Raw genomic sequence first — 14,597 nt, forward strand, 5'->3', positions numbered from 1 at the left:
TCCACTTCTAAACAAATCAGGTGCTGACATGTGTGAATATTACCGAACTATCACGTTAATAACTCATGGTTGCAAAATCCTAACACAAATTCGTTACAGAAAAATTGAAAAGAATGGTATAAGTCGATCTCGAGAAAGATCAGTTTGGGTTTCGGAGAAATGCAGGACACGCGAGGCAATATTAGCCTTACGACCTATGTTAGAAGACAGGTTAAGGAAAAGAAAAACCTTCGTTTACAGTAGACCTATTTGTAGACTTAGAGAGAGCTTTCGACAATGTTGAGTCGAGTACGCTCTTTGAAATTATGAAGGTTTTTTTTTTGGTCATCAGTCTACTGACTGGTTTGATGCGGCCCGCCACAAATTCCTTTCCTGTGCTAACCTCTTCATCTCAGAGTATCACTTGCAACCTACGTCCTCAATTATTTGCTTGACGTATTCCAATCTCTGTCTTCCTCTACAGTTTTTGCCCTCTACAGCTCCCTCTAGTACCATGGAAGTCATTCCCTCATGTCTTAGCAGATGTCCTATCATCCTGTCCCTTCTCCTTATCAGGGTTTTCCACATATTCCTTTCTTCTCCGATTCTGCGTAGAACCTCCTCATTCCTTACCTTATCAGTCCACCTAATTCTCAACATTCGTCTATAGCACCACATCTCAAATGCTTCGATTCTCTTCTGTTCCGGTTTTCCCACAGTCCATGTTTCACTACCATACAATGTTGTACTCCAGGCGTACATCCTCAGAAATTTCTTCCTCAAATTAAGGCCGGTATTTGATATTAGTAGACTTCTCTTGGCCAGAAATGCCTTTTTTGCCATAGCGAGTCTGCTTTTGATGTCCTCCTTGCTCCGTCCGTCATTGGTTATTTTACTGCCTAGGTAGCAGAATTCCTTAACTTCATTGACTTCGTGACCATCAATCCTGATGTTAAGTTTCTCGCTGTTCTCATTTCTACTACTTCTCATTACCTTCGTCTTTCTCCGATTTACTCTCAAACCATACTGTGTACTCATTACACTGTTCATTCCGTTCAGCAGATCATTTAATTCTTCTTCACTTTCACTCAGGATAGCAATGTCATCAGCGAATCGTATCATTGATATCCTTTCACCTTGTATTTTAATTTCACTCCTGAACCTTTCTTTTATTTCCACCATTGCTTCCTCGATGTACAGATTGAAGAGTAGGGGCGAAAGGCTACATCCTTGTCTTACACCCTTCTTAATACGAGCACTTCGTTCTTGATCGTCCACTCTTATTATTCCCTCTTGGTTGTTGTACATATTGTATATGACCCGTCTCTCCCTATAGCTTACCCCTACTTTTTTCAGAATCTCGAACAGCTTGCACCATTTTGTATTGTCGAACGCTTTTTCCAGGTCGACAAATCCTATGAAAGTGTCTTGATTTTTCTTTAGCCTTGCTTCCATTATTAGCCTTAACGTCAGAATTGCCTCTCTCGTCCCTTTACTTTTCCTAAAGCCAAACTGATCGTCACCTAGCGCATTCTCAATTTTCTTTTCCATTCTTCTGTATATTATTCTTGTAAGCAGCTTCGATGCACGAGCTGTTAAGCTGATTGTGCGAAAATGCTCGCACTTGTCAGCTCTTGCCGTCTTCGGAATTGTGTGGATGATGATTTCCCGATAGTCAGATGGTATGTCGCCAGACTCATATATTCTACACACCAACGTAGGTAGCGGTAAAGTACACGGAGCAAAAGGCTATTTACGACTTTTACAGAAACCAGACGGAAGTTATAAGTGTTGAGGGGCACGAAAGGGAAGCAGTGGATGAGAAGGCAGTGAGAGAGGGTTGTGGCCTATCCCCGATGTTATTCAATCTGTACATTGAGCACGCAGTTAAAGCAGTCAACATCATGCTATAATTGACCTTTGATGATGGGCAGTGGAGCTTAGTGCGAAAACATTCCGGCTAGGGGAAGTTGTCGTCACTGTTGCTGTCTATTGCACAAAGTAATCCAAGTAAACAACGAACAATGCCATTAAGGCTTGATTTTGCGTTGAGTGGCACCGGGAAGTTGCTGCGGAAGAATGTGGAGCTTGACTTACCAGCAGGTACGCTGTGTGTAGTGGAGACACTGGAAGACAGTGATATATTAGACGCAGTGTGCTACTTACTAAAGCGAAGTATCACATGCGTACAGGAGAGGGAAGTAGGTAAGGTGGAACGCGTCAATTTGTATAATTTTTGCGCTTAGGAGATTAAGTTGTTAAAGGGAAGAACATTGATGGCGGTCTTAGAAATTTCGGAGGATGAGGATTGCTGTATAGAAGGTGTAGGCTATAGGAGGACACAGGATGGACTAGCGCTACACTTCTGAGAAGCAGCACAGATCGAAGAGCTATTGTTAGAATTTCAGGGCTTGTTCTTTCCACCTACACCTGTAACGCAGCGCAGAACTCCGAGTGCGAACGAAGTGTCGATGTATTGGAGGCCGTACAGGATACCCGGGTCTCTGCAGTCGATTTTAAAACATTTTATCAGTCAACAGTTGGCTGATGGTATAGCACAAGAGACCAGTAGCCCCTGGAGGAGGGGGTGGAGTCTATGGACAGTTCGAGGACAGAGATTGTGTTGCGATTACCTCCAACTAAATACTAAGAATATGACGGATGCTACCTAATTGCAGACATAACAGAGACGATTGATAATCTTGGGCAATGCCACTAATTCTCAACAATGGACTTGAAGAGTTGGTATGATCAGTTAGAAGTGACTCTGGAAGATGGACGTTTTCAGCACCTTGGGGCCATTATCAGTAGAGAAGTATGCTATTTGGTTTAAAGAGCGCACCAGCAACATTCCAGCGATTGTTAGATGGGGTGTTGAAAGGACTGAAGTCTTGATAACGTCCAGTGCATCTAGATAATACCATTATTTGCATGCAAAAGCATATGAGGGTTATTCGGAAAGTAAGAAACGATCAGTCGCGAAATGGAAACCACAGTGAAAATCCGATGAAGTTTTGCACAGGTGTGTTAGGCAGTGTCTCTAGTATGCCCATCGATCGCGTCACGTCGTTCTTTTTAGTTCTGAGCACACAGGGAGCACATAAAGATACCTCGAATAATAGTGTCTCTGCCAAGTACGAGGGCCTGGTGAGTAATTTCGCCTGAATCTATACAGCCAGCATTACATAACTGTCGTGCGTTTTCTTCTTCAAGACAATTCTCACAAGCGAACCTCCCCATCGCACCCCCCTCAGATTTAGCTATAAGTTGGCACAGTGGATAGGCCTTGAAAAACTGAGTACAGGTCAATCGAGAAAACAGAAAGAAGTTGTGCGGAACTATGAAAAAATAAACAAAATATACAAACTGAGTAGTCAATGTGTAACATAGGCAACATCAAGGAGACTGGGAGCTCAAGAGCGCCGTGGTCACGTGGTTAGCGTGAGCGGCTGCGGAACGAGAGGTCCTTGGTTCAAGTCGTCCATCGACTGAAAAGTTTAATTTTTTATTTTTAGACAATTATTATCTGTCCGTCCGTCCGTCCGATGCGAGGTAACTGCACCGTAGTATGGGGACGCTACACCTAAACAAACATCGAAACACACGACGTCAGTCGACTACAGCGCACGGAAGAGAGAGTATTCCTGCTAACGAGGCTCCCTGGCTGGCAGTTGACTGTTCACTACCTTGGACGAGAGTGCATTAAATACGGGAGATGTATTCTGTGGGCAATATGACTCCAGCAAATATAGCTTGCGACTTCAATAACAATCGCACGGTTTTGCGGTGCGGTCGCAAAACACAGGCACTAAACTTATTACAGTGAACAGAGACGTCAGTGAACGAACGGACAGATCATAACTTTGCGAAAATTAAGAAAGTAAAATTTTCACCCTAGGGAAGACTTGAACCAAGAACCTTTGGTTGTACAGCGGCTCACGCTAACCACGGGACCACGGCACTCCTAAGCTCACACTATCCTTGATGGTGCCTATCTTGCGCATGGACTACTCAGTTTGTATATTTTGCTTACTTTTTTCATAGTTCCACACAACTTCTTCTTGTTTTCTCGATTGATCTGTGTTCATTTTTTCAAGGCCTATCCACTGTGCCAACTTATAACTAAATCTGAGGGGGGTGCGATGGGGAGGTTCCCTTGTCAGCTGCATTCTGCAGGGGCAATGATGATGCTCCTGCATCGTTTGCAATTGGAACTGTTTGATTACCCAGAATACAGCCCGTAATTGTCTCCCTCTCAGTTTCATCTCTGCTCGCGTATACTGCTGCCTCTGAAGACAACATTCTGGCAGTGACAATGAGCATAGAGAATTGGCGGAAAGCACTGGAGGTTGCCTTCTATAACGAGCGTATTGGAAAGTTGGTACAACGCAACGACAAACGTTTAAGTCGGATCGGCGACTATGGAGACAAGTAGCTCGAAGCTGTAGCTAACTGTTGCAAATAAAACAGTTTTGATTTTGACTTTCGTTTCCATTTCGCGACCTATCGCTCCTTACTTACCGAATAGCTGTCGTAGTAAAGATGCAGGGAGGTGCTCAAGAGGTTACGAGCTGGACGTTCAACACTTTGCATGGAAAAACGTACTTTGCGTTGCAAGATTGCATTATCTGGATGGAGAGAGGATTGATCTGAAATTCATACAGGAAGTGCAAGATCTTCCAGCACCAACTACGAACAAGTAGTTAAAATATTTTCTAAACCTCACAAATTATTATAGAAAGTTCGTGAGAGGATATGCGGATATAGCACGGTCACCTATGCAATAATTAAGGAAACATATCTAGTTTGTATGATCTGAAGAGTGTCAGAGAAGGTTCGTCGAATTGAAGGAGGTACTAACATTGTGTCCGGTGTTGGTGCTTCCAGATTTTCGCAAAGCGTTTATATCATCATGTAAGCCACTAAACCATGATCTTGGGTGTGTTTTGAGCCACGAGGTTAATGGGGAGGGGCATCCTATTGTTAACTTAATGGAGCAGAGAAATTATTCTGCGATGGAGAGAGAGAGAGGTGGTAAGCCGTGAACATGGAGTAACATTCTTCCAGTGTTACCTGTATTGAAGGAAGTTTAAAGTTGTGACTGACCATGCTGCTTTGATCTGGTTACTAGGTTTGAAGTCGTTGTCCTATACATAAGGGGATGGGCAATAAAACTCAATAAAATTAAGTATAAAGTAATCCACAAACAATGGAAGAAGCACGGAAATACAAATGTGCTAGGCAGCAAAATAGCAGTAGTACAGGCACAAGGTCAAGACCTTGTAAAGTGGCCAGCAGAGCGTTTACAGAGAGTGTAAGTAGTATTGCAAGCAGCTGTGATTTAGCACGTATAATGTATTATTATGTATCTACATCTACATCTACATCCATACTCCGCAAGCCACCTGACGATGTGTGGCGGAGGGTACCCTGAGTACCTCTATCGGTTCTCCCTTCTATTCCAGTCTCGTATTGTTCGTGGAAAGAAGGATTGTCTGTATGCTTCTGTGTGGGCTCTAATCTCTCTGATTTTATCCTCATAGTCTCTTCGCGAGATATACGTAAGAGGGAGCAATATACTGCTTGACTCTTCGGTGAAGGTATGTTCTCGAAACTTCAACAAAAACCCGTACCGAGCTACTGAGCGTCTCTCCTGTAGAGTCTTCCACTGGAGTTTATCTATCATCTCCGTAACGCTTTCGCGATTACTAAATGATCCTGTAACGAAGCGCGCTGCTCTCCGTTGGATCTTCTCTATCTCTTCTATCAACCCTATCTGGTACGGATCCCACACTGCTGGGCAGTATTCAAGCAGTGGTCGAACGAGTGTACTGTAACCTACTTCCTTTGTTTTCGGATTGCATTTCCTTAGGATTCTTCCAATGAATCTCAGTCTGGCATCTGCTTTACCGACGATCAATTTTATATGATCATTCGATTTTAAATCACTCCTAATGCGTACTCCCAGATAATTTATGGAATTAACTGGTTCCAGTTGTTGACCTGCTATTTTGTAGCTAAATGATAAGTGATTTTTCTTTCTATGTATTCGCAGCACATTACACTTGTCTACATTGAGATTCAATGGCCATTCCCTGCACCATGCGTCAATTCGTTGCAGATCCTCCTGCATTTCAGTACAATTTTCCATTGTTACAACCTCTCGATACACCACAGCATCATCTGCAAAAAGCCTCAGTAAACTTCCGATGTCATCCACCAGGTCATTTATGTATATTGTGAACAGCAACGGTCCCATGACACTCCCCTGCGGCACACCTGAAATCACACTTACTTTGGAAGACTTCTCTCCATTGAGAATGACATGCTGCGTTCTGTTATCTAGGAACTCCTCAATCCAATCACACAATTGGTCTGATAATCCACATGCTCTTACTTTGTTCATTAAACGACTGTAGGGGGACGAAATCAGGACAAGTGTTTGTACCAACAAAGTGGAAGGAAGAAGGACCGAAGGAAATGCATGATCACTTTTTTCTGGCCTTGGAGGGTGCAGAACGACGAATTGGAGGGCGATTGACAAATAATGGCGGAGAGGACAGAGCACGGAGGTCGATCGGTATGTCAGGAATTGTTTACACTTCGCAGAGCATGCGGATATGAGTCAGATACAGGTACTGTCGCGCTGGGGAACAGATGGGTGCTCAAGTTTCGAGAGCTAGGAATAGCTGATCAAGCTACAGACTTCATTTCAGATACCGTATCATGACCACAATTTATGTTCAGAATTGCTCGCAGTTTATAAAAAATATTTGTGCGAAAAACTTCTCATACCAACAGTACGCTCATGTTGTGGGAGACAACGACTCCTAGAAAGCTACCTCATGCAACATGTCTGAATGATGATATATATTGCAATAAATGTTAATAGTATTTGTAATGTCTTGAGGACCATAATGAATCACGGTGACTTGAGTGTAATTATTACCTTTGAATAAAATGTCATTTGTGCTCGTCTCATTGCTTATCTTTTGCGTTTACCTTCTGTAGTGTACTGCAATGCAGTTGTTCTTTTTTTATATGGTCCAAGTTTCACTGACCTATGTTACTTTGCAGTGTGTCGTCATGCGAAAGTTGCCTTGAACTTTCAGTTTTTCACACCAGTGTATCTAAAGACTATTAACATGCTGATATGCCAAGTGGGGTGGCGCTGTGGTTAGCACAATGGATTCGCATTCTGGAGGATGAAGGTTCAAAGCCATGTCTGGCCATCCTGATTCAGGTTTTGCGTGAATTCCCTTAATCGCTTCAGGTAAATGCCGGGATGGTTCCTTTGAAACGGGACGGCCGGCTTCCTCCCCCATCCTTCCGTAATCCAATGGGATTGATGACCTTGCTGTTTGGTCCCGTCCCCCCACATCAACCAACCAACCAACATGCAGATAAAACAGGGCGTAATGATTCTGTTTCATTCTTGAACAATATATGCAGCCCGTTTAGTTCAATGATTCGACTTTTATTTTACTGAGATAAGTGTGTGATAGTTGATTAACTTATATCCTATTGAGTGCACTTTTCATTTTATCTAGTAATTGCAAAATGGTTCTGTTTATGGAGTAGAGAAACACATTAAAAACGCAAATGAGATCTATTTCGGAGTTTATTGTGGCGCTATTAATTGTAGCAGACAATGGCCTTGCCGCAGTGGATACACCGGTTCCCGTCAGATCACCGAAGTTAAGCGCTGTCGGGCGTGGCCGGCACGTGGATAGGTGACCACCCTGGCCACTTTGAGCTGTTGCCATTTTTCGGAGTGCACTCAGCCTCATGATGCCAACTGAGCAGTTACTCGACCGAATGGTGGCGGCTCCGGTCAAAGAAAACCATCATAACGACCGGGAGAGCGGTGTGCTGACCACATGCCCCTCCTATTCATCCGCATCCTCAGCTGAGGATGACACGGCGGCGGATGGTCCCGACGGGCGCCGAAGTGCGCGCTTCATTAACTGTAGCAGCTTCCTATGGATCCTCTATATGCAGAGGATTGTTTTTGTTTATCATCGACAGAAAATTAGCACTATATGATTAACCGATGAAAGAGCAGTGGTAGCTGGAAGTGAATAGGAAATGTATTTTACGCTGAATATAATAGAACATGTGCCATCTGTAATTTAATATATACTTATAAATGAGAATATATATACATATATAAGTAGAATTATCTTTCTTGAATGTAATGTTTAGTCGTCCAGCATGTCCGGCTGTGACACTTTCTTCTTATTTATCTATATATATAAAACAAAGTCGAGTTTGTTACAACACTTATAACTCGAGATCTGCTGGACCAATTTTCATGGTTTTTAATTTGTTGGATTTGTCTCCGCCCCGAATAGCAGAATACATCTTAAAAATAATAAAAAATTGACGAATACTTGAAAAATGCGTTATTTTCCCTAAAAGTTCTTTAGTTTCGGAGCTGTCAAATTTTTTTGTCAAAATCTGTAAGTAATGATTGACATTTATGCATGCGTTCATAAACTATTTAAAATGGATGAATAAACTATTATGTGTATTTTTTTAAAAAAAAAAGATTGAAAAATATTACGCGTGCGTTCAGAAATGTGTAATGAATACTTAATCTATATATATAAAAGAAAGTCGTGTTAGTTACACTATTTATAACTGAAGAACGGCTGGACCGATTTGGCTGAAAATTGGTGGAAAGGTAGCTTAGAACCAGGAGACGGGCATAGGATACTTTTTATCCCGTTCGACCGCTATAAAACGTAGTATAACAGAAACGCATCTGGCGTGCAATAACAAAACGCAAATTAGATTTAGTAGTTCAAACGAATGTACCCCTGTTGAACCCCCAACAAAAGGAAGTTTATGATACATTAATGAAGGCAATTGATGATAGAAATAGTGGTTTATATTTCCTGGATGCCCCTGGTGGAACTGGCAAGACATTCCTCATGTCAGTAGTTTTAGCCACTGTTCGTGCGAGATCCATCATTGCGGTTGCAGTTGGTTCTTCCGGAATAGCAGACACATTGTTAGAAAGATGCCGTACGGCTCAGCATTAAAATTACCGTTAAATCTTCAAGCTATTGAATAACCAACATGTAATATTACAAAAAACTCAGCAGTGGCCGAAGTTTTATCAGCATCCAAGATCTGGGACGAATGCACAACGGCTCATAAACGTGCATTACAGGCACTTAACCGAACATTGAAAGATCTACGCAATGACTCGAGATGTTTTGGAGGAGCCATGATTTTACTGTCTGGCGAATTCCGCCAAACACTGCCAGTAGTTCCAAGATCAATGGCTGCAGATGAAATAAATGCTTGCCTCAAATCATCGAATCTATGGCGCTTTGTGAAGAAACTTTAACTGACAACAAACATGAGAGTTGCATTGCTTAATGATACATCTATCGAAATATATGCCAAGCACGTGGAGACACTCATAATCAGTACCTTTTCAACTTACGCATACAGGGTACAATAGGATTACGACTCTGCTACTATGAACTGTCTATATTACACAGCATTGAGATTTTATTATTATATTGTTGATGTTAATGGGAGAGGGGATATTGCCGTAATTATAGTTTCCTGATCGTAGCGGAAAAATCACTGCCACGTTTAGGGACTGCCAAATATGGAAGTTACAGCATTAAAAGCAGCAAGTGCTCAGTTTTTATCGTGCCGTTCTGTTACTAGGTGTCAGCCGCTTGAAGCACTAGCATCTCTTCACTTGTCAAAAGGTGCCTTTTTTTTCTCTGTAGAGTTTCGCTATTGTTTGTTATAGACTGTTATGGGATTATACAAAAGCTGCGGATGATGCTGTGGTATATCGAGAGGTTGTAACAATGGAAAATTGTACTGAAATGCAGGAGGATCTGCAGCGAATTGACGCATGGTGCGGGGAATGGCAATTGAATCTCGATGTAGACAAGTGTAATGTGCTGCGAATACATAGAAAGAAAAATCCCTTATCATTTAGATACAATATAGCAGGTCAGCAACTGGAAGCAGTTAATTCCATAAATTATCTGGGCGTACGCATTAGGAGTGATTTAAAATGGAATGGTCATATAAAGTTGATCGTCGGTAAAGCAGACGCCAGACTGAGATTCATTGGAAGAATCCTAAGGAAATGCAATCCGAAAACAAAGGAAGTAGGTTACAGTACGCTTGTTCGCCCACTGCTTGAATACTGCCCAGCAGTGTGGGATCCGTACCAGATATGGTTGATAGAAGAGAGAGAGAAGATCCAACGGAGAGCAGCGCGCTTCGTTACAGGATCATTTAGTAATCGCGAAAGCGTTACGGAGATGATAGATAAACTCCAGTGGAAGACTCTGCAGGAGAGACGCTCAGTAGCTCGGTACGGGCTTTCGTTGAAGTTTCGAGAACATACCTTCACCGAGGAGTCAAGCAGTATATTGCTCCCTCCTACGTATATCTCGCGAAGAGACCATGAGGATAAAATCAGAGAGATTAGAGCCCACACGGAGGCATACCGACAATCCTTCTTTCCACGAACAATACGAGACTGGAACAGAAGGGAGAACCGATAGTGGTACTCAAAGTACCCTCCGCCACACACCGTCAGGTGGCTTGCGGAGTATGGATGTAGATGTAGACGTAGAAATCGTGTCTTTTGTACCAGAACATTTATTATACCATGGGATTTTTATCCCTACACCCACGTTCAGCCGAAGACAATAGTTTTTACTGTACATTCGGGTTCTTGAAATAAAACTTAGTCATTCAGTAAAATAGCAGAATTCCAGCAAGAATGACAACTTATTCATTATAGGTGCAGCTCAAAAGGCACGCATGGAATGACATGAAAGTTAGAATACACTCAAGGGAAGAGGCAGAAAGATGCTTGAAACGGTGTTTACGAGTGTACTCACCAGAAACGAGGCGAGAGCCGGAACTGAGAACTGACTGCGGCAGCCAGCGTCCAGCCGGCAATGGCGACGGAGAACCATCTTCAGGAAACTGGCAGCCATTTTCCAGCTTGTATTACGTGAAGACGGGAAACGGCACTGGTTGCTGATCTGACAGGACAAATAATCACAAGCAACTCGAAAAGGTATTCTTGCACCTGGTTCGAGAGTATTTCCTCCAACACGAATACTAGATTGTTTTTGCACTGTTTTTTGCAGTATATTTTTTCATAGAACAAGCTCGCACAGTGTGATGAGGTGACCATCAGCTGCACCTCGTTGCAGCTGACGTACCAACCAAGTCGGATTGTATGAGCTGGCCGTAAGAGTAATAGAAAGTAAAATAGTACTCTCTGCCTTCCAGATTTTAACAGAACATGGTTTAAATCACTTAGGTGAGAATTTTCGTGCTGAAATTAAACATCTACGTTGGATAACTGCAATCCTCTAAATGTTTTACATGGCACAACGTCATTGTGTTTGAGTGGGCGAAGCACTCAAAACCTTTTTCACTAAACCGGCACAGATTTCAACTTCAGGATCTAATTTCTCTTGTCATAAAAAAAACGGTTCAATAGTATTTAAATCTTCCTAGCTAACGCTAGGAGGAACATTCAAATCTTTGTTGTTTTTTTTACGAATAAAGCGGCCGACTTAACAAAATATACCGGAGTAGAAAGTTCAATGGGCCTTCCGTGAATCCTCGTAGATCCTCTTGGTGCTTCCAGTTTTGTACTGTTATAAGTCTCGTCAGTCCAAAATGCTATATTTGCTTGGGATGTCTGTGAGGTAATACTTTCAAAGTGTCGAGCTCGTGACACTGTGCTGATGAACTAGAGGCAACAAAGCTACTCAGTCTTCCCCATTCATTCCAGCTTCCGGTGAGTGGGGTAGCATAGTAACATCAACCAAGAACTAAGGTGGAATCGCAGATCTTCAGAGTCTAATACCAGAGAACAGTTATTATTTAGCCAAGAAAACCACCTAAAAGCCCAGCATTTACGTAACTGCACTCTCTAAACACAGTTTTTCGTAAGTAAAAGCGATAGTGCGCCTTCTCGGCCAGTCAGTGGGAATCTGACAGATTTATTCCGTCCTTCTGACTAGATTAATATTTCCATAAACTACACAGCATCGGTTGAGAAAATGGTCACAGTTTCCTTTGTTCAGCTGGCGAAAACACTCCACCATAAAAGCAAGTCTCATTCGTTATAGAGTATGAGCTAACAGGAGGAGCTATTACAGCTGCCAGAATCGTATCCAACAGTTACATGTGGGCCCGAAATGGAGTGGATGCCTTTCCTTGGTAGCGATCAGATTCCTCAGCCCAGCGGTCAACTTGATAATCAATACTGTTCTTGTAGGCATTCACTTAAACCCAGACCATCTGGTGCAACCAGCAACCAGAAGAAACAACTACTTTCGCTTTCTGATGATTGAAGGTAACACTCTTAAGTTGCGCCTTAGTCACTACGTATTGATCTGTAATAGCACTAGTGGTGTTTTCACTCTATAGACAGTAGAAGAGTGATGCTCACACTCGATCCTACTCAGCATCCCCAGTGAATATACAGATAAGATGGACGATGGGCCTATGATGCATTTGGGACGGTTTCGAAAGTTATTGCAGATTCTGGATACTAGACGTCTATCATTGGACTTTGGCAGAATATGGTGTACTGTTCTTCCTGTAAGTGGCCTGTCCCAGAATGAGTGGCGAGCCTTACTGATCCTAATAAGTTAACAAGACCAGTTGGGTTACTAAAGCCATAACCTGTCAGTGCGCAGATGGAGAGAGAAGCCTACAGTCCTTCCCTGGAGCTTTTTGTTTGGACCTGTGTTATTCACAGTTGCTCTCAGACGTCAGCTGGGAATGGGACATGAAAAGTTCTGGCTTTATTCGAGATCACACACTGAAAAGCTACCGTGGAACCCCTGGAACACTGTCCAATTTCAACATCTGCTGTCATCTGGGCGTAGCTGATACACATTTCTGATGTATCTTTCTGTCAATAATAATGAGGCTAGCGTTGATCTCTGGAAGACCAGTGGTCTGAGTTGTCATACGCTATCAGTTCAGAAATGTCTAGCGTTGGTTGAGATTGTCAGCTTTGTGGAAGTGCGCTGTAAGGACTCACTCGTCCCGGATCCACTCTTCATGAGGACGCACATCCATTGCAGTCTACTGTTGAAAATAAGGATGGATTTTCACACGCGTTCTGGCTTCTGTCGTCCAACTTTACAATTGAATTCGCTTTTAGCTGTAGCAGCCTGATTATGTCTCATTAGTACCAAAGGTTTTGGTCATCCTTGGACATCAGTTGAGATACACAAAAAGTTTGCGATGATGGTCTAGATTGCCAACTAGACGCTATTCGAATAATTTCACTTGGTGCTGGTAGATATGAAGACAACGCACCCAGATCTCTGTCTCTCAGTACTAATCCGCGACTAGATTCTGTGGACGTGTTTTATCCTCAAGCCTGAGGTGTCCTCTCGGTAAAGATGCACACTCGTCGTAACCTGCTTTTGAAGAGGAGGATGAACTTCTAGTGCCACACTGAGCTCTGCCGTCCAATGGTACTTTGCGAATTCACCTCGGGCTTTAACAGACTGTCTTCCTTCGTCATTTGGCACCATTGGACTTAGCCAACCTCGGACATCAGTTCGTGCGGACACAGAAGAGCATATGGTGCAGGCAGTTTGTCAGTACAATCTGGGCACAGGACGGTCAACTATAGTAGATGTCAGTACTGCACCGCTGTATGTTACTCCAATCTCAGTCCAACTTCACGGTCTGACTGACACTTGTGGCCTCAGACACTCTTGGTTCTGGTGCTGATTGGGTTCGTCAGTACTGGTTGTTGAGCTAGCTGCGACCGAGGACAGGTATAGATTTGTCCCAGCGTTGGCAAATGAGGGGGCTGCACAGCAGAATGTTCCTCTGGTCCCTGCCGCCTAGAACTGCACTGATCGAAGCTAGTTGAGTATTCGGCAGCAGTGGCCTTGCACATCAGATGAGGTAGAGGCAAAAGATCTTCTGGTGCCGGTCGAGTTTCTCGGAGCTGTCGAACCGGACAGGACTCTGGACAGTAGGCGCCTACTTGTGTCCACTGCTGGTAAACGAGAAGGCTTGCCAGCCAGAGGTTACCTCGGCCCCTGTACAGCGACGCTGGTGGTTGGCTGACGCGCGCGCTGAGTCGCCCTGGAACGGCCGCCGGCAGCAGCTGCGGCTGTGCAGGAGGGAGCGGCAGCTCCGGAGGGATCCCCAGCTGCGCTGGTGTGCGGTCTGCGCGGCACTGCCTCCGCCCGGCGGCCTTCTGCCTGCCTCTCGGCCGGACCCGCCGCCACAGCGCTCTGACGTAACGCCGGACGAGGCTCCTTTCCCTGCGCTGGCGCACGCCCGCTCCGGCCGCTGTGAACAGACAGGACGCTCAGAGAGGGGGAGAGAAGTGTGTAGCAGCCGCAGATACCTGTTCCGCGTGCAAGCCGCCGCCCACATTCCGTGCCTCCAGTTAGCACACTTCTTCCTGCACGACGTACTGTAATCTACACTGCTGTATACACTATGCAATCGAAAGTATCCGAACGCCTGCCATTAAAATTGCTACACCAAGAAGAAATGCAGATGATAAAGGGGTATTCATTGGACAAATATATTATACTAGAACTGACAGGTGATTACATTTC

General features: G+C 43.7%; 1 protein-coding gene across 1 annotated transcript in view; it reads right to left on the bottom strand.

Annotated features, from left to right (window-relative positions):
• The window catches only part of LOC124717144, a 162,848-nt gene extending 148,836 nt beyond the window's left edge, over positions 1 to 14,012 (bottom strand). Inside the window, exon 1 of the mRNA XM_047243895.1 lies at positions 10,872 to 14,012. Coding sequence (XP_047099851.1) covers positions 10,872 to 10,970 — 99 coding nt within the window. The 5' untranslated portion in view covers positions 10,971 to 14,012. The remainder of the gene's footprint in view (positions 1 to 10,871) is intronic.
• Between the last annotated feature and the right edge of the window lie 585 nt (positions 14,013 to 14,597).

Source organism: Schistocerca piceifrons, chromosome 9 (assembly GCF_021461385.2).
Source record: "Schistocerca piceifrons isolate TAMUIC-IGC-003096 chromosome 9, iqSchPice1.1, whole genome shotgun sequence".
In the NCBI taxonomy this organism is placed as follows: domain Eukaryota; kingdom Metazoa; phylum Arthropoda; class Insecta; order Orthoptera; family Acrididae; genus Schistocerca; species Schistocerca piceifrons.